Here is a 21,483-nt window from a genome sequence, read left to right as displayed (position 1 = left end):
GCAGCTGGCTGCACTGGTGACGTGGGCTGTGGCACTTCAGATGGGAAAGCATGCCACAGCTCTGCTCTCCCTGCCAGAGGGCCGGCATCACCCCACGCAGCCGCTTTCAGCGGTGATGGAGGCAAACACATGGACAAATTCCTTAAAAAGAGAGGATCAGGAGTCCATCCACCGCTGGCGTTCCATGTGACGATGCCAACGCAGCCAGCTCTGGTCAGAGCAGGAAGGGGAAGGGGATACAGTAGGAAACCTCGAGACACAGACAGACGCAATGAAAAAAATAAGAGCATACAAGAGAAACAATGAAACACTTTGGGGAATAATAGTTAATTAAACAAAAGTTGAAAGAAGCCGTACACTTCTTTCAAAGAGGGGGAGTATGCTGTAGCCTCAGCTCATGGTGGGAAAGGAAACGTGAAACAGTGTCAGTCAGTGGTCTTGAATAGCCGTTCTAAGGCTTTGCTGCACTGAATCAGCACAGGAATCTACATATCACAGTGGGTTAGAAATTTCTAGCACAATAAAGCTGTTCTGAGTACTACTGGAGCTTTCTTGAAGAAGTAAATAAACACAGACAGATGGAAATAACTGTAATCCAAATGCTTGGAATTGTTGGAGTGCAGTTTGCACTTATCCTAGATTAGCCCTTAAAACCTACCCCAAGCTATGAAAGGGGAAAAAATTCACTCCTGGCAGAAGCAGGTGGGAGGCTCCTGGGCTCTCAGACACCAGTGGAGCCTCTGGCCCTCAGCTGCCATCAGCGGCAAAACCCAGTGAGCGCACAGGCAGGGCTTCTGCACGGGCACCGTCCCGGCACGTGTGGGGCTGCCGAGGAGCCCTTGTGGCACAGCCCGGGACCCCTGCAACCCCCACCCCTGAACAGTGCCAAGCCCACGGAGCAGAATGCTGCTGCCTGCACCAGGGATGAAGTCAAACCCAGGGAAGCCGCGCCAGGTGCCACAGAAGTTCTGGCAAACACCCCGCAAAGCTGCTCCCTTCCTCCTGCCTGCTGGTCATCCCTGGCACAGGGCTGAGAAGCTACCTACCTGCATCTCCTCCAGTTACGTCACACTTTGAAAACTAAAAATTAAAAGTAAACTGCTAATAATAAAAGTTTTCAAGAAACACCTTGAAACTTCTTTCCACATGCAAGGAGAAAAAGCCACGTTGCAGATTCCTCACCCAAACCATCCCCCTCACGGTACCCATCACCGCGGCTGCTGCTGTTGATGACACCGGTTCCAAAAAGCACCCAAGACATCAGCGTTTTCACGTGGCTTTTCCACAAAGTCACAGGTGCCGTCAGGTGGTGAGTGGCTCTGCAATACAGAGAGAAGCAGACGCATGCCTGGTGGCTAAGGGCTCGCTGGCCACCACCGTTGGGCTAAGGGTTTGTTGTTTCCCCAGAAATTAGAAGCCGTGGGCAGCACCAGATGGGCACAGCTCAGCACTCCACGGGCCGGCCAGCAGTACCAGCCCGATGGGTCCCTGCACCTGAGGCCTCGGGGTGTCCCTGACGCTCAGCACCCCGCAGAACAGCACCAGCCGGGCCAACCCCTGGCAGCCCAGGGCCAGGGTGCTCCAGGTGTACCGTGGCACGGCCCAGCAGGTGGGATTAGACAGATTTCTCTGTTATTCAAATTATCTCAGCTTTTTTATCTTTTCCCCAAGGAAAAGAGAGTTGGTGTAAATAAAATAGATTTCTTCTTGCACCTTGGCCAAGCCTTCCCTCCAAGGATCTCCATATGGCTGGGTAACTTCCAGGCTGCTTAAGATTGGATAACTCTTGTTTTCTGCAAATTCTCCCCCTTATTTTAAATAAATAAACAAATAAATAACGTGTAGCTAATCTAATTATAAATAATGAAAGGTTTATTTAAGTGTATTTCCCCTTGTGGAAAAGGCAGGGCAGCTCTGAAGGAAGGGGAGGGGGTGGTGGCACCTGGTTTACCACTCGATATCAGCCACTTGTTACAATTTAGTGATTTAACGTTTCTTGCCTGCCATTTCCCAGTTTGCCCACGAGCCTGCCACGCTCCTGAAATTCCATCGGGCCGGGATGCGGCAGCTTTCCCCGTGCACCCTGCCAGGACGGAGCGGGGGAACAGCACTTTGCAGGGACATGGGACAGGCCTGCGGCAGCCACCAGCTCCCGGGGGGCACCTCAGGGCCAGGCACACAAGGGGCCAAGGGCCCGCACTGGCCCCCAAGGGCCCGCACTGGCCCCCAAGGGCCCGCACACCCACCCCTCCAGCAGCTGGTGCCCCCTCAGCGCAGAGCACAGCGGCCAGGGCGCAGCACCTGCTCACCAGCAGCCTGCCTCGGCACCCATTGAACTATAAGCCGTCACATGCCAATTCATTGCATTAGTCTAAATATTCCATAGTCAAGCAAGACAAAAAGGAAGGTGTCAGGGATTTTTTTTTTTTATTATTTTTTAATCAGGCTTTCCCTTTCCCCCTGGCCCAGCAGCACTGGCTGTCCCCATATCCCCGAGCCAGAGGGTAAGCCGGCCTTGGCTTCCCGGGCAGGCACTTCCCAGCGGGATCTCCTTTGTCTCCACCCACCCTTCCACAAGGAGCAGCGAAGGCAGATGGGCTCACACCTGCCCACCGCCCTCAGCACCGGCTGCTCCAGGCAGGCAGCGGACACAGGCTCACTCCTTCAGACCTTGGCGGGGGGGGAAACACCCAAAAAAACCCCATTTCTAGAAATACTTGCCAGTCAAGATTTCCAGAAAGTATCATGCCTCCTTTGGAAGCAATCCATCGCGTCTACATCTAATATAATCCAAATTTTGTAAAACAATTAACAGAGTCAAAACATCTGTTATGGAAAAGACTGTACCACAAAGATCTGATTGGTGCGTGGTATAATGAAAAGTTACAGGCAGAAAATAGTAAATGGAAAAAATTATTTAAAAGCAAGTATCCCTTTGTACCACTGGGAAAAATCCTGGAGAAAGTCCCAACTCTCATTTTATGAAAACATTAGGAAAACCACGGCAAAACACATTATCAATGGCACTTTGATGAATATAGACAGAAACAAATACAAAACAAGCAGACTGGGGTACTGGAGAGCATGTTAGGGCAGGGAAACTTTTCTGCATGCTCAGTGGAAACACCGTCATTGCGACTGGAAGGACAACTCCACCTGAGCAGACCGAAGCCACCTATCCGGAGCCCACAGCAGCCCCGTGGGTTCAGCGTCAGAAGGAAGCCAGCCCTGGGGAGGCACTGCCCATCAGCAACACCCTGCCTGTGACAAGACCCCTCACCTGCCATTTCTGGAAAACATCCGATAATCCATTACTAGCCACGTGGAGAAATAACTACATGGGAAATATTTTCAAGGAAAGATTTGTTAAGCTTATGAAGACCTCAAATAAAAATCATAATAATAAAAAAATCTCTGAAATTAGTATTAGCACATTTTGCTTATACCATCCTCGGTGAGATGTAAAGCAAGCAGAAAGCACCATCCTCCAGAAGGCCCATCCTGGTCTACACCAGGAAGGGACAATCCAAAAATCTTCTGGCCCTCGATCCTACCCTGTTGCAGGCCACCTACATAACATCTGCCTGTGCGTGTCAATGAGCATGAGTGCACGCGTGCCTGCAGATATCCCAGCAGAGTCACACTACGCCACAAATTTATCAGCTCTTTTTGATAAAGTTATTCTTGAAAGCCTACCTCCTCCCTTCCCCCACCTTGTTATGTGGCTCTTGTGCAACTTTGGCAAGGAGGAGGAAAGAGGATGTGATGCTGAATGGGCCAGATTGCTCATTGGCATTCTCAGTCTGCCTGGCAATTTTGTTATGCTGCTTTAGCTGGAACAGACTAAGTCCTGAATTGCAACAAAATTAAGCAAAACAGTTTCATTTCCGAGAAGCCTGGCAAAAATACCCAGTAAACATGGGTGAGATCCAGAGAAGAGAACTGATGAGACATGAAATTCTTACCGAGTTTTAGCAACTGGTTTCCTTACAGCTTGTTAAGCATCCAGACCCTTCCAGCTACCCTGAAGAATGGAAACCTCTACTTTCCAAGTCATCCTTAACGCATTTAACCTTTAAAAACAACTATAGATACATATGGTACTAGGAAAGGTAACAAAATCTGCGAGTTTGCAGCAAGATCCATGATGCAAGTCTTAGAAAAAACTGAAGTGCACCTGATCCGCACAGAGAAATCTCTGAATCAAAGTCTGCACTAAGCAGCTAAGCATCCAGGAATTTTTACCAGGTTGGGATACAGGGAGTTTTATGGCAATTTGATACAATAGACACTCTCTTTGGCTATTAATATTTTCATATTTCAAAATTATGTTACTTTCTCCACCACCCTCTCTAGGAGCCAGAAGTAGCAGAAACCCTACAGAAACATAAGGATCTGTCGAGATCTTGCCATTTCAGAAGGATTAAGGACACTACCCACCAGGCCTGTTGCCAAACACTGTTACTGTGATTGCGTATCGATGAAACCCATATGAATTTTTCCATTAAAACCATTTATGTTCATAAAGTTGTCTCTCAATTATCTGGAAATAATTTAAAAAATAAAATCCAAGCCCACCACTAATAGGAAGTATTACAGTCTTAGATGAAAAAAATAAAACTGAGCACACACTTGTCATAAAGTGGGAAAGGGCATATCGCAATACATGGATATTCAGGGGCCAGGGATTAAAGTGTGGCATGTGGCTTTTTCCTGCTATTGCACTTGGCAGTGCTGCATAACCCTGAAATCTGAAATAAACCACCTTTTTGGTATCACATGCACAGAATATTTTGTTATAGAGGAATGCACCACTCCTTCAGGTACGCGTGTTCACAGCAAAACTTAACCCACCCGCCCAGCAACAAAACAGTGTTTGCTTTCCTACCAGTCAGCTCGTACTGGGCGACACACAGCAGCCTGGGGATGCCCTTCTGGGACCACATACATGCACATACAGGCGGTCCAACGCCCAACCCTGCGGGAAGGTCTTTACATTAGGTAGGCAGTTAAAAGCCAAGCAGTGGTTTCCATGTAAAGCAGGAATGAAGCGCTGAAATACTTGGTTTAAAGCATTCTATGATGAGATTTGGGATTCCAATCTTACAGACGCTACTTGCTGAAAGTTAACTTAGTAGCTTCAACAGAGAAAGCATTTATAACTAACTCTCTGAAATGTGATCTACCCGCACCTGCTGTCCCTCCAGCCACAGCAGCTGGATCCCACCCGGACAGGCATGGGCACGTGCCCACCACCGTCAGCTCTGGCCCTGAAGTTTGGCTTGGGATATGCAAAAGCTGTCCCTCCTGGGAACTTTTAGTAATTTCCCAATTCTCGCTGGCACCTCAAAAGGCAGATGGAAAACTACTCAACCCTTTCATCCTGAAAAAGCAGCCTTTCCACCGCTGGCTCCCCAGCACAAAGAAAAGGCATATCCATCATCTGTTCCCCTAGCTTGCCAAGTGCAGACATCCATTCTATACGTACGATTTCCAGGGAAAGACAGTGGTAATTTTCCACGCCATTCACCATCTGCTCTCGCCTGCAGAACTGTTGACACGGGAGGGCAGGCAGCGTTGCCTCACCTGCCGCAGCTGCCCGGGACCCCCAGCTACAGCCCCCCACCCCGGGAAGAGCGAGGCTGTTTCTGAACCGTTGCCCTGCGATGGCACCCAAGACCAAGTCCAGCCGTGCCAGCGTAGCACAGGCATCGTTCTTGGTTTACCTCTTACTGCCAAGGCAGAAATTGTGTATACACAAAAATATTAAATTTTTAAAAATATTATTCTTAAGTATTAAAATTTTATAATTTTTTACAAACCACTCACTTTTCCAGCTACTTGCATATTCCCTTTCCCTGCTGTCCCCTAGATTTTTCTGGTGTAGACAACGATAGCAACTCATCACTTCAATGTTTTTATTTGTAATTTTATTGTATCTATTATTCTGGATCCTATGCCTCTCTGATGGCTTTCTTAACATAACATTTTCTGAAAACTAAGGCTCCTAAAATGGTTACATGTTTATCCTTTCTGAAATTAGTTGCTATAATAAATTACCTACTACAATAGCTCGGAACTTGTTTACTTCTCTTTATTTTACTAAGGAGACACCTAAAGGCATTTTAGAAGCCGTGGATGCCTAAGGGGAAAAAACTCCACGAACAGACAAACAAAAAAAATCAATTAAAGCGTGTCATATTATCCTAAATGAATTTGAAATAGAAAGTTTTCAGTCTTAGAAACACCCAGTATTTTTGAAGGGAAGAAACAAAAAACTACTTTGAACGTAGCTGAAAATCAGGAGGAAGCTGGAGCTTTCTCATGGCTGATGAAAGGGTTAAAAATCAAGATCAGCTATACAGCGGGGAAGGCTTGACATTTAGCCAGCACTACTGACCCCAGGCATCTGGGGACCTGGCAATAAAGACCCTCAAAAACACAAAAAGAGGATCTCAATAGATCTGTTGAGATGCCTCCAGGATGGCTGGTTACCAGCAAGGGGGTTGCAAGCTTGTAGTCAAAACCTTGAAGCACCCAAGATCTTTTAAGTTGCCAGCATCTAACTTGTCTTTGGGATCTGACCCTTCAAGCCCATAAACTTAAAAAAAAAAAATTAAACACCAAATGTAAGTCCTAGTGCACCTGGACAGTAAAAAAACATGGCAGAAGCTTATAGCTTTACATATGGCATTATCATAGCTGGTGCTCTTAACGGGTAAATGACAAATCATATGCAAATAAAAGATAAAGCAGGATGGTAACCTTCCTGTAGTGGAAAACCAGGCTGACCTGACAACCAACGCTCCTGCATTCATCTTGGAACCGTTACATTTATTTTGACTATTTGACAAGACTGGAAGAATAGTTTCAAAAAACACGAGCTGGCTGAATTCCCACTGTGTTCCGTAACATTTCTACTCCTGCATCAGTGAGCCTTGCACAGAAGGGCGATTACTACCCAGTCCAGATACACAAACTCACTACCAACAATATTACCTACAGAAAAAGACACCAGTGACATTTTTACCGCACAAACGGCCGAGTAGCCCCCCAGAATGTTCACCACCTGCAAAGCACAAACACATGGCTACTGACACAGGGCACTGACAAGATGCCAAACACCAGCAGCAGGAGAATGGAACCTTCTGCAAAAGGTTACCAGCGAGGTGAGGCAGGGAGCAAAACAAAAGGATATGCCTAGCACCAAACAGGTTTCCCTGGCAATGCAGCAATTTGAACTACCCTAACCCTCTACCCTCCTTGAACAGTGGGATTTACGTGCACTAATTTACAATGGCAACTGATCTAGAACTCAGATAAAAATAAAACGCTGCTTAAAAAAACTGGACGCATGGGGCCCAATTTGTGAAATTAATTTTATTTTTGAAATATGATATCCAATTACAAATAAATAATTCATACAATAAAACTCAATTAGGATATACAATGTTCAGGCAGTTCATAGCAACAACCAAGATCACATCGAAAATGAGTTTACATTAAATAACCAATTACAATAATATACAACTGGTCATTCAATTAACGTTTCAGCCTGGTCCACGGTGTATGCAAGTTGAAGATTGTTTCTCTTACCAGTAAAGAAATAGATGTTCACTGTTTTATACCCAGTCCAAAGTAGTTAATACATCACATTAATAAAAATTAAAAACGCTGCGTTGCATCACCTTAATGTAGTTTCAGTACAGAATAAAAGCTTGTGATTTTTAGCTGGATAAAGGTTATTACAAAGGACTCTTGCGTCCCGTAGTAATTTCTGTATAAAGTTACAAGTTTTATAGGACGTTTTTGATGTATGGTTTCAATTCCATACCCTTGTCCGCATCCTATCTATAAAACCAGTAGGCCATAGGTGTATGCATTATGTTCTTAGTTTCAGCTGTACGTTGTTTTTTGCTTTTGTTTCAGGGAGAAATATTTTACTGCTAAGATACAGCTTCCCCTTGAGGCATGGTCCTGCTTGTGTGCGAACTGCAGTAGCAGCAGCAGTAAACCTGCAAGGTCTTTTCTGACATGTGATTTTTAAATGTCCCCACCTACTCCAGAAACACTGCTCTCTGCAAAGAACACTTACATCATCTAGATTGAACTTAGCCTGAAGTCCTGAAATATTTTTAAATAACTGTGGAAATTTAAAGGAGATTCACAGCATCCTTGGAATTTCTCGGTCAGTCGCTGTTTATATAATGAAATATGTAAATTTTCACAACGGAATACATAGTTACAATTTCTGATGATTCAGTCCTGGGAAATTTATATTTACAAAAGCTTTGTTAAAAATCCCCTCTTTTTGGGGGCCCCTCAGATGAGATATATGCCCCTTGTTCTTAGTTTGAACTCAGAAAGACTATTTAAAAGTTCCGGCTTTTTACATTACAAAATCCCCCACGTGACAGAGACCATTACTTCCAACCATGCACTCTTCCTAATTTACCCTACAGCTGCCCACAGCCTCTGGGACACACGCAATACATTCCAGCAGGTACTTCTGTTGTTCTTGTTACACTGGGCATGGGAAGACACACACAAAAAAAAAGAAAATAAAAAAGGAGCGAGACTAGGTACATTCCTGGCTGGCATGTAGCACATCTACACAGGGTTTCAAACCTCCCTGATGCTGTTTTTCTGCTCAGCAATGCAAGAACACAAGGTGAGAAGACGGTGGCAGCCAAAAGTATCTGACAGGCATAGCAGCCCACAGGAGTACGACTGCCGGAGCAAGGAAGCCCTACATCTGAGCAGCAGCTGTGACTTACCATCCCATAACAGCCCTGGGCAATTAACGAGAAGCACGGGCACCCATGGGACAAGCGGCCTCAACGGGATGCGGAAGCACTCAACCTAGCAGTATTAAAAGTCTGTCTTTTGTTATAAATCAAAAGAAAACACATACTCATCACAAATATTTTAAGCCCATACAAGTATTGTAAATGTCTATCTCCAATGCTGAGATTAAAATTAATGAACTGCTGTATTTTCACATTTGGAAGAAGAAATAAATGTCCACAATGAATATGACTGCTGAAGTAGGAGGAACTACATATTTATCAACTTCCATTTTAAATATAAAAACCGAACTGCAAAATGAAACGTACAGTTAGACTGTAACGCAATCCTGTGACTGGATTAGAGGAAAAATCAGAACTACTGTTTCCAAACCATTTCAGAAGTTTAAATTTGTGCAACTTATCCAGAAGTGGGTTTAGACCCTTAGCAGAATAATAACTTCAGATTTCTCCTGAATTAACCAAAAGCAGATTTTCTTAAATCTGCTGCACAATGCACCAAGTGATATACATAGTACTTCAGCAACTAGTTAGTTTTCACTGAAAATCACACAAATACTTGAACAAAGTACATCCTGTGCTGACTGCCAGCTATTTAAGAACATGTTGATGGAGCACAGATTAAGTATTAGTAATGTCTAATATATGATCTGACATTTTCCTACAGACTTGGCAATTTCCACATTCAGATTCTTCATTTTCCAACATTAGTCTTATCTCTACTGGCCAGAAGGTTTTAATTTATGATCTAGATATCTATAGGCATTAATCTCATAAAAGTGGTTTGATTTCTTTTTGTTGCTTATATTTCCATTTGACTAGTTACACCAAATTCTCCAAAAAGGTAACAGTTTTTCATAGGCAGCAGTGGGGGAAATCTACCAATAGTGCGAGAGATGGTAACGTCACAAAATACAGCACAAACCTTCTCACCATTTCATCAAAGCTAAAGTACAGGGAACCTACTTGATAAGTTTCAACTCCTATGAAACTGCTTTTCACAAACAGGGAAGTGTTAACTTAGTTTAAAAAACCCTCCAAAATATTATTTGAGAATTTGTGTATCATCTCCCAAAACTCCCACGTCACAAACGCTAACAGCAGGAACTCTCTGCCCCAAACGCTTCTGCCATTCAGAATTGCTAGACGCTACCACAGTAGGGTACTACAGCAAGCATCAGACCTCAATTTTTGTAGTACTGTGATACACATGAGGGAATAATCTCTAAACTAAAGCTATTAAAATATTTGCTCCATCACAAAGTTGACTGATGTATGCATTTTCACATTCTCATGTAAGTGGTTAAAACAGTCTTTCCAGAAATATTTTGAAAATAGATTTCACATCTGAAAGATCAAAACACTCTCACTGAAGAAAAGATCCCCCATAGCTCTTCAAACAATATTCATATATCTATAGTAGAACAGAAATTGAGACTCCTTCCCAAAAAGTAAGAACTGGGTGTAACAAACCAAGCAACATTAACTCTGGCTGACAAATACTTCAAATATCTGTTTTTTAAACCAAAAAATGCTAAACAAAAAAACCCACAGAATTAAAGGGAGATTTTTAACGGCACAAAGGGCAGCTAGGCACCAAGTGAGCTGAGAACATAACTGTCATTATGTCTTTAAAAATCCCCCCAAGTAAGATTTGGGTTGTAGCTAGGGCAGAAGAGGGGTCTCACCAGACTTTCACAAGCAATGAAAGAGGAAACCCAGTGTAATGTCCAAACCTAATGAGAAAACACTGAAGTTGTTACAGTCCCTCTGCTAAAAGGACACTGTTAAATGTACGAAGTTTTAAGTGAAATTAATGCTGAGAGCTCTTACTAGCTCTATACAATTCTACTGGATAAAACTGTCATGAGCTATTTAAAAAAGGAGTTTCTGTATTTGAAAGATTCTTCTTACATTTAGCTTTTGCTGTGTCAATAGCATCTTATGTATTAAACAAGCTTTAACTAACACCTGCAAATGTACCTGCCTTTATGCAGAGCTGTGCCACGACCATATTTTCACTTTCAGATAAAAACAAAAGTAACCATTAGGCACATATTGAAGGTGTGTTACACGACCTGGAATGTCAAAACATTTTTTTTCCCTCAGATTTACACAGGAAAAATAGCACAGCAGCAAATAACCTGGTGCTCCGTTCAACAACGATCTCGTTACAAGCATTTTCAATGTACATAATGTCACAACATCAATACCTTCTTAACTTTAAATAATTAGGTAAAAAAAGGCCCCAGTATAACCATTTCTTATATAGCCAAGTTCTCTCTATATACATCCAAATTTTAAAGATACAAATAAAACATTATACAGGATTTATAAATGTTTAAAAACTTGAGGCTTCAGAATCATGGCTTCCCAAAAAGACCCGGGAAAATCCACAGACTGACAAGGTAGCAAAGAAAACTGGAAAAAAGGAGACAGACACAAGTTTGCTGCCATAACATTTTACTAAACTTGCCAGTCATCATGGTGATGTTATCAGAAATAACAGTTTAAGCTGCAAATGAGGAATGGTGGTTTTCTGTGTTGATCTCAAGTGTCGAGACAGGCAATTCAAGTATTTCCTATTTGATCCAAGCTCATTGTAGCAAAGTGGTGCAGAAAAAAAGAATTATTTTACGTTTTTTCCATACATTCGATCAATGTCCATTTGATAGTATGCCGTAAGCTCTTTGCGTTTTAGTTTGAACGCATCTGTCACAAGACCAGTCTCAGGGGTCCAAGGATCAGGGCTCAAACGAATTTTTACTGGTATTTCAAACTTCTCCAGATTAGCTGTAAAAATAAACATTTTTAATACAAAACTTAAACATAACCGGTTTTCTACAATTAAGCATACAAGTACAAACTGTATTCTCACACAGAAAAGTGTGAACCAAGAAATGCACCCCAAAACCCCCACGGTTAGCTTTGAAAACCTGTGTGGTCACGAGCAGAGGGACAGCATCCACCAGTAACCGTGCTCCAGTCTACACAGAAATCCTGAAATCACTCCCAGCTTTTTAGGAACAGTTAAAGTTAGGTACCCAACTTCAGGAAAGCCTCAGTGCATGGAAGTGACATCCCCAAAATACACACTGTTGTAGCCCTGTTATGATACTCATCTTCTGAGATAGAATCTTAAAATTCATATTCTGTAAGCCTGAAAAAACGAGGGTGGGGGTGTGTTGTGTTTTTTCCTGATAGCCCTAAACTGTTCAAGGAAAGCAAGCTCATACAGTGGCTGTTCTCCTTACTGAAACAGCACGGTGCTCTGCATGTGACACCTTGAGCACAAAATGCTGTACCACTTGCAGGAGCTTCTCCTATGGTTTCAGATGCAAGAAGAAAAAAAACCCTAAAAGCTAATCAATAGATGGGCAATATTAACACAAATATCTACTTTCAGGTTAGATAAAAATTTTCAAATCCACAAATGTATAATTACCCTGGGCAATTTTTAGAGCTTCCTATGCCTTTTACTCCCCTTGATATTAAATCACTGGGTTTGGGTTGTGGGGGTTTTTTTGCAATTTAGTACTAAAAATCATAATATTACTTTGAAAGTAAAGGCTATGATACTAAAGTGAAAAACAAAAGCAAATATATGATAACAACAAAATGTGTAGAAGTGCCTCAGGATCAAATCAAGTATTAGTTTTATCCATTTTAACAACATATTTAATTCTCTTTAAAATAGTGCTGCACAAAAAAAACCAAAAGGAAAGCAAGCACTCTCCACCACAGCACTTCTTAGAATGACTTTGCCTGTATGTTCCATGCAGATGAAAAAAAAAAAAAAAAAAATGGAGATGTGGGGCAAGGAAAAAAAAAAAAAGTCTGCTGCAGTATTGAGACTGTACTCATTGTAACAGCATGCTCCTGTAACAGAAGTATGCAAGTATACATCATAAGAGTTTCATATAATCACAAGCAATGTGGAGAAGTGAAGGTTAACAAGACAAAGACTGTTGGAAGCACAAAGTTATCTGTAGGAGAGATGAGGACAAACTGCAAACAGGTGCAGAAGAACATTACGATACCAAGTGATTGCAATTCATTGCAGAAAAACTTAGAAGAGAATGCATATGAAAAACAGAGTTAACATCCACAGTGACCATTTAAAAAAACATTCTGTGGTCATAAATGACTGAAAAAAAGCTCAGTGCTTCATAATAGTCAAAAGCCAAAACAAGGCAGAAATTCTTATGAAAGAGTAAACAAAGCATCACTGTGCTACTGTTTCATTCTGCACCAGAATACCTAAACAGACTACAACCAATCAGCATGGAAAAAAATACAGCTGAGGGCAAGTATAACAGACATGGGAAAAAAAATGACAACTGCTATTGTGACTGTCCACTTCTCATACAAGAGCTCAGCAGAATCAGGCTGAACTAGCAGATGGCAGGTTCTTCAGAGAGTTCTTCACACAAACTTGGCTGAGCTGTGCAACTCCGCCACAAGACAGTACGGGTACTGATACAGAGACTTTAAAATGTGACTAGAAGAGTTAATGGAAGAAAAGTCTATGGAAAATTATTAACTACAAAGACACTGCTTTTGGCTTAGGAAATCCCTCAGATGCAAGTCACTGGAAGCTAGGAGAGCCCTGTCACCTGTCATCATTTCAGCTATGCACAGGTGTGTAGCAGGTGAGACTGTATGATGCCCAACACACGTATCATGGATCTACAGATGACTCGCCCCCTTTTGGGCCAGCAGCTAAGGCCAAAAAGGCGCTACAGGACATCTTAAAGAGCACCAGACACACACATCTCTACATATACGGAACTGAACTTGTTAAGTTTGACCTGTTTTTATATTCTTTCCTCAGCTAATGACCACGGTAAAAAAATGGTTACCTAAACCAGGAGGACTGACATATCTCATGTTTTGTTGTTGGTTTTCTGTATGAAAAATTCACTTCATATATGTTCTATGAAATATACATTGCTCAAGGGAAGTATTTTTAGAGTCTATGCTTATCTGTAATATGGTCCACAAGGTTCATACTCTTTACCCAGCTACTCACCTGCCATGGCAGCCTCAGCTAGCACCTTCAGTACCTCTTTTTCCATCTCAGGACTGTTGCAGATCTCTTCCCAGGTTCCTTTAAATCCTTTCTTTCGAGCTAGTTCTGCGAGCTCCTTTTGATTTGGCACAACAAATCCAATGACATAAGAATGGAAACTGAGAAGTATAGTGTACTTTAGTATAAATTGTAAAGTTAACAAGTCTTCAAAAATAACATTTCGAGTTGGGGGGTTTGTACTTTACACAGAGATATTGCTCTTAACAGTTGGCTTTTGTTCACCTGATAATCTTTCTGAAACAGCACACACGTTACCTTTGCCTGCTTAAAAATAAGTAGAAAGAGAAGCTACTTACCTTACAGCAACTGGACTGCTTCAAGGTGTGCTGTCCATATGCATATTCCACTGTGTCTCATGCTCAAAGCTTTGGGGAAGCAGTACCCATACGATGTCAATGCGCCCTGCCTCTGCTCATGTTTTGCATCCCGGTATGAAGACTGGTGTGCGGCTTCCCTACCCCAGTTTCCTCTCAACTGCAGAATCCAGTTACTGTAGAGGAGTAGAGGACTGCAGTGAAGAGGGGTTGGAGAGCAGGTTGTGGAATGAGCATATGTGCAACACATCTCAAAGAACGCCTGCTTCTGTAAGGGAAGTGACTTCTCTTTCTCTTTCAAGTGATTGGCCATACACTCACTCTACTGCTGGCAATCTCTGCCTGCTCCTGATATGCCTAGAACATACAGAGCTGTGATATCAAAGTCTTGGAAAACACTGAAGCACCGTTCACCCTGAAACAGGTATTCAAGATTTTTCAGATGGTGCAAAGTTTATGGAAAATGTGAACAGAACCTCACAGAGCAAAGAGATTCTAACAAAGCAGATCACAGAATCCGAGAGCTGAAGGCGATCTCAGATCATTTAATTCATTCACTTGCCACCAAGCAAGGTCAGCTACACCTAACAAGTATTTGTCTAACCCGTTCTTAAACATAAGGCAAATGCTAAAGTCAACGCTTCATTATTCTTAGCATCAGTAAACTGTTCATGATGGCTATTCCTGACTCACTCACTCTCTGCGGTTTATATCAGTTGTATTTTCATACAGCTTAATGGTCAGATGTTCCCCTCCTTTCCTCAGAAGCTCTCTATTCGTTCACAGGCTGCTACTATTTTTTCCCCCTTCTCACATTTCTAGTCTTCCAGATTTCAAGTTTCTTTAGGAATTTAAGCCATGTCCTTTCCTCCCAAGTCATACATCACAGATCGCTGCCTAGACGCTCTCATTTTTCTCCTGGACTCTTGTCAAGAGGGACACCTTTTCCCAAGCGTTGCGTGTGGAACTCAGACCCTTTAATGCTTGGTAGAGCAAAAGATCATTGTACAACTTGCAGGCACCTGATTATGCCATGTTATTTACCTTCTTCTGATACTTGTTGACTCACATCAGCTCCTACAGAACTGCTACCAGCTGGTGGTCCTAGTCTTGTATTTTTACAGTTTATTTACGTATAATTTACATTTCCTCTCTTTAAACTGACTGCTGTTTTGAAGCAGATCTCCACCTAATCAAGCTTGCTCTGAATTCTAATCCTGTGATCCACTGTACCTTTGCTCCTGTCCCACCTTAATCATCTAGAGATTTATGAAATCTTTTCAACTTTTTATTAATTAAATTTATTATTATTTAATAAAGGTTCTCGCAAGACAGACCACTGATGCAAAACAGAATTTTAACCCTGGTATGGAAATTACTTTAGCTTGTCCTTTAAGGTCTCCAAGATAATTTACAAATACTAACTCCAAATGCCCTTTTGATTACTGTACATTGCAATTTTCTCCTTTGTTACTGGTATGCACTATAACTGGCATCTGACAACAGCTGCGAAGACTACATTGAAGTCCATTACAAATACAGGATTTTCTGGCATCATCTCTCAACAAGCTCTGCCTGTTGACTGACTCAAAACTGTTCTCATTTTTCTAAGAAAGTACTTACAGGAAGACATCAGATTAGCCTCAGTACCGCTTACTGCTTGCATCTCGCCTTCTGTCTTTGCCTCTCCGATTTCCCCCCGCAACACACACACATACTCATGAGATACTCTGTACTGAATCACTGTAACCTTGTCTAGAGTTTGCTCTGTAATGTGTATGCATTATGTACGAGAAGGCATCCAGAACACAAAGGACTCTGGCACTTTCATCCCTGGTTCCTGTAGTTTTTTGACACGCTTAAGGTCATGTCCAGCAATACCACCAGTGTCTCCAGGGAGAAACAGCGTACAGGAGTTCGCAGTTGGCCGGCCAAGCCTCAAACTTTCAGTTCATCTAAAATTCAGCCTTCTGAGTAGAAGCATACTTCCTCTGGACAAACAGGTTCATCCAACTACGCTTTTTCCTAGGAAGAGCACCTTGGAGCTCACAACTCCTCCTCACAGCTTTTCACAGTACCACTAAGTGAAATCTTCCCTTGTTGCAGTTCAAATGCCAAAGCACTGTTTGTCTTGCGAAATATCCTGAAGACTACATCTTCCCTCTGGCGCTGCTACCTCCCTCTCCACTACTGGTCTTTTTGCAGATCTTTTGAATTTGCTAGATTCTTCGGCCTTGGAGGTCATAACAGCACAAAGAAAGACATTTTCAGAATTCAGCCCCCAGGACCTCCTTAGTCATCTCCTCCACGCTAACAGATTTTGCTGAAACATCTCTCCTACACTAGGTATCCTCATTCCCTTGCTGTGCTGGAGATCCTACCAGTACAGCCCTCAGACCTGTGGTAAGAGACCTATACTACAAGTCAACAGCATCGTTTCTATCCTGTGAAGTCTGGTCCTTATCAGCTCTCCTGGAGCATCCTGCTGAGAACTCCCTTGGGGTTTTTTGCCAAGTTTGCTCATTCCTCAGGCAACTGAGCTACTCATTTTCCTGGCGTGATGCTTGAGACCCACTGAATGAGTCTTGGATGGGTGAAGTGCTTAAAAAGCAGTAGGACTCACCTCTGAAGGAGCTCTAATCGTGATTTCTTTCAGCAAACATTTTATTCCTTATCTCACCAAGTATTTTATCTGAAGTGGTCTATTAATATTTTATCTGAAGTGGTCTATTAATACAGCTTTTGAAGCAGTGCCACCGTGTAATCACTTTTGATTCCCTACTAACACGTTCAGAGGAGCTTTGCGCCCCAAGATCTAAGGTCAAATCACAGATTTAACCCATTTGTAGAAGTCTGCCCTCCTTATCCTTTTGCATGTGGAAGACAGAAGAGCTACAAATGAAGGACTCCTCTTGCATACAAAGATCACCCAGGCAAAGTACAAGGAGAGGCAGGATGGATAAGAGAGGGCATAGGCACTGCTAACAAAAGTCTCTGAGCTCACACTGCTGAGGTGAGTGTATAACCCCAGTGTAGTGTGTATATGGACAATCATTCAGAGAATCTGTATTGCATGGCTACTTACACCAAATTACACACGTGAAAGTATTAAGAAGAAATACAGCAGCAGCAGAAAAACCCATGTGGAAGATACCTAGACTCTGTTTGTAAATTACCTTTAAAAATTGCTCATTGGTTTTCCTATTTTTAAGTAATAGGCAAGACACAGACTATCAGAGTCATGTGCCTGTCTGACAAGTGCATTTTAGCCTCCAATGTTATGTTGACCCAGCGAAATTAACACAACATTTGATAGTACAATTCCAACAGTGTACTTCAATCCTAGAAAGCAGAAGTTGCCATCTGTAGGAACCTTCTTATCCACAGAGTGCAAAAGGTGCTCAGAACAGGCACATAATCTCAGGCAGTCAAACAAGCAAACACAAGACTCACGCAGCGAGTCAAAACCACAAATAAAACTTCATATAATGGAAGTTTTCTCAGCAGTGGCATGCCACGTGAGCATTAGTCTATTGATCCTAAACTGTCAAAACTGAAGCTACAGGGTGACTACCATTAGTTTAACACAAAGAAAATACCACAGAGAACCAGGTGAACAAACCAAAAGTTAATTCTCTATTTATTACCACTGAGCAATTCTCTGGTACGCTTGTCCTGGCCTCTTTCAATCACACTTATCAAATGGGGCTTTTTCTGGCCATACTGGCAATAAGAGTATTTCTGATCATTCAGAAGCTCCAAAATTACTTTCCAAACATCAAAATGACAACAGGAAACAAAGATCATCTTAAGAATATTTATATGTGTACGTCTATATTATGCACAGGTAAGAAATTCCAAAAATATAAACTTAAGATGTGTTTGAGCCCTTATATGCCTAATTGATTAGTACACGTAGAAAGCAAGTAGAAAGGACATTTGATCATCATTTATTAATTGTGCATTTGCATAGTATTTGCAAAGCGTTTTCTCTCAAGCTTCAAGGCTTCTGCTGGTGTAGTGCAGGGGTTAAATAAAAGTATTTTTAATGCACAAGCCAGCTTCTGGGCTGTTGGCGGTTTTTTCCCCCCCTGCCTTCCTCTGAAAGACAACAGTACTTCCTCTGAAGAACAGATCACAGCTAAACACAGCAAGGAACAAGGTGTCCTAGGGCTTCTGTAGGTAATATTCGCTAAAGTGCTTAAGTGGTGTCCACTATGAATGCAGTCATTGCCTAGCTGCTTTTCAGGTTGGGGAAAAGGGAATGAAAGACTCATTCTTGGCATTTTCTTACAAGTGACAAAAACACAGGAGAAGAAAAATAAAAAGCTTCAGATGTTTTAGTTTTGATGAAGTTATTCCATTGTATTATAAGCACAATCCTTTTTCAACTGGTTTTAAAAAATTCCACACATTGAGTGGCAAAAAATCTTGCTTACAGCTTCAGCAGGACAGACAAAGAATACAGCAATAGCAAAGTATCAGCTGCCTCTTACCTGCTTGCATACGCACAAATATTATCTACCAGTGGAAGGTTCTTTAGAGCTGCTTCTACTTTGCCAAGAGAAACATATTCTCCTGCCTGGAGTTTTACAAGATCTTTTTTACGATCTATTGAGGAAAAAAGGAATTAAATGTTAGATTACAGAACACAAAACTTTAGACATGGATTTTATACTTTTCTGAAATATACGTATAAATGCTAAAAGGTAAACTGACTCATGTCTGGAAATATTTAAAATCAGGTTTCCAGACTATTCATTTTATCAATCTGTCCCTCATGTAAATATGAGACAGATTTCAATTCCACGCATTTTCTGCCTTCAAAACAGCATTTCCTACGTGACGGCACCGTCATGTGAATGGAAGACAACTAGAAATATACAGAAGCCAGTTTGGCTAGAAGCACACATTTTGTGCTGTCTGGTCTAGGAGTTTAAGGCACAGGATGCACCATTTAGTGACATTTTGTTATTTATTCCCAGGCTAAATCCGTATTTCAAGAGCAACCATTCACCTGTTATTTGAAACAAAAACCATAGGAACTGAAAATTAAGCCCAAATTACTGAGGCTTATTGTGCGTAGCCCAGAGAGGGCGAAGGTGACCACAAGGTTTACTCACCTGGTTGTCAGGGCAGCTATATACTCTCCTTTGCTATATACTTTCACACTGCTTTGTGCAAGCCGGCAATAGTTTTGCAGCTGTATGGCCTTTTGACCATTGCAAGGCTGCTGCAATGGGACCTATGATTTTTCTCATACAATAAACCAAGAAAGCCTAGTTTTCAGGAGCTGCCTGAATCACCCACTGACTTCAAGAGACACATCTGGTAGTTTATAGGGCACCTATTTTTGTGCCTACAGGTGTCAAAGAATGATGAGCCTATCACAGGCTTATGTGTAACACCTTTACCTTAGTATATTTTCCCCCTAGCTCCTTTATGAAAAGGAGATATTATTATAAAGACTGGAAAGATTTTTAAAAAGTCTTATTTAATCCCTGAGCACTTATGACCAAAAGAGCCCTTTCACTGAATCAAACTGCATTATTTACAAAATTATAAAACTTAAGGCAGCTTACCTAGCTCAATTAGCCTATATTTAACTCTTTAATTACTACCCAGTCACACTAACAGCGTGGAGTCAATGTTAAGACTGTTTTAAAAGGAAGCAATTCTTTTAAAAATTAGCTTTTAATAACACAAGCAAGTTTATGTTAACATACCAGAATTTCCCTGGGATACATGTTAGGGCTTTAGACCTCTTGTCAAGACATGGAGAATGTGTTTGGGGGATTTTTTTGTTCATTACAGTATTTAGCAGCCCTGAAAAATGTATATAGGTGTTCACCTGAATTTATTAACTCACCAATAATTTTTAGACATCCATCTTGATGAAATTCTCCAATGTCTCCAGTATGCAGCCACCTCTGTCCATTCTCATCAACAGTGAAATCTTTCTTGGTTCGTACTTCATTTTTGTAGTAGCCCACAGTCACATTTTGCCCTCCAATAAGTATCTCACCTCTAGGATATGGTTTGTCAGTGTTGTAATATCCACCTAAAAGTTTTTTATTAACATACAAGAATTATAATACATTCCAAAGTAAGAATTGCTATCATTTTTAATATTTAAAGATAGGCCTAAACACTTAAGTCAGTCCTTAGCCAAAGTTACCACTTGCCTAAGTAGTTCGGTAAAAGAAGAGGTGGTTCCAATTCTTTTCAGCATATAAAAGTTATTTAACACGTGTTTACAAACAGTGAAATTCAGACACATGCAGAGGGCAAATGCCATCTCTACACAGTCTTTCTGCCTGGACTAACATGCGCTATCAGTTTCATACAGGCTCAAATAGAAAAAGATAAATTTCACCTCATATTTTAAGAAAGAAAAAAATCCCTAAGGTTTCACATTAGCCTAAAACACACTTAAGTATTATTTCTATTCTACAATACGTAAAAGCCTACAGTGAAAGGAAATCACCTAAATACATTTCAAACCCCATTAAACATATTTTGTATAGCATCCATTAAGCTTCCATTCCATATGCCTATTTTTTAATTATTTAATAACATTATGAAGACTATATTAATTTCTTAATGGCAGCAGCAGGTATCACGCACGCACTTAAGTCTCCTGAATCCAGCACCTCTCAAGACACGACATACACAACCCGCACACTCTCCTGCAAGAATATTGATCTAAATGAGAAACAGGTACAACGCTGTATATATTTAGACAATATACACATATATTTAGAGTGACTGGAATAAAAGAAATGATGTAGCCAGAAAGTGTCATAACACAGCCCAGTCAAAATGCTACTTTCCTTGATAGCTTCTGTCTAGGTATTTGTAAGTTTAAAAGCTACCAAGGAATTTATTTTACCTGTTTTCTCCCCCAAGTTCAAACTTTTATAGGTAAAAGTAGCATTTAAAATTTCAAAAGCCAAGAAATTGTCTAATTACTACTACTGAGTAAAGTCCAACATAAAAACAGCTAAAGTTCCTACAAACACACTGTAATTTAATCACATACAGAAATTCTCACCTTCTTCCCAGTTCAGTAACTTGATTTCACAACAGACCAAAGGTGCTCCCACTCTCCCTGTAGTGTAGTCCCAAACTAGAATTTTAAAAAAGAGCACTTTTCTGAAAAGTTTTTTACCAAAACAGATTAGAAAAAAAACCTTTGTTGTCATGCATCTTATTTAGTGAAAAGTAACTGCTGTTTATTTCTGAGATTTAATGCATGGAACAGAACTTC

The 21,483-nt window shown here is 41.4% G+C and overlaps 1 protein-coding gene across 4 annotated transcripts in view; it reads right to left on the bottom strand.

The window, feature by feature from the left end:
• Nucleotides 1-7,360: 7,360 nt before the first annotated feature.
• The window catches only part of ACSL3 (acyl-CoA synthetase long chain family member 3), a 53,740-nt gene continuing 39,617 nt past the window's right edge, over nt 7,361-21,483 (bottom strand). For 3 of the 4 annotated variants that reach the window (XM_055723514.1, XM_055723515.1, XM_027808817.2), the window contains exons 11-15: nt 21,268-21,342; nt 20,083-20,274; nt 18,710-18,824; nt 13,840-13,997; nt 7,361-11,600 (exon numbers count right to left, since the gene is read on the bottom strand). In XM_055723514.1, coding sequence (XP_055579489.1) covers nt 11,437-11,600; nt 13,840-13,997; nt 18,710-18,824; nt 20,083-20,274; nt 21,268-21,342 — 704 coding nt within the window. In that variant the 3' untranslated portion in view covers nt 7,361-11,436. Of the gene's footprint in view, nt 11,601-13,839; nt 13,998-14,195; nt 14,390-18,709; nt 18,825-20,082; nt 20,275-21,267; nt 21,343-21,483 lie in introns of those variants that run through there. The other variant, XM_055723516.1, reaches the window with a different exon arrangement.

This window comes from Falco cherrug, chromosome 11 (genome assembly GCF_023634085.1).
Source record: "Falco cherrug isolate bFalChe1 chromosome 11, bFalChe1.pri, whole genome shotgun sequence".
NCBI lineage: Eukaryota > Metazoa > Chordata > Aves > Falconiformes > Falconidae > Falco > Falco cherrug.
The sequence above is the reverse complement of the archived record's forward strand: the minus strand, read 5'-3'. Positions and strand labels throughout refer to the sequence as shown.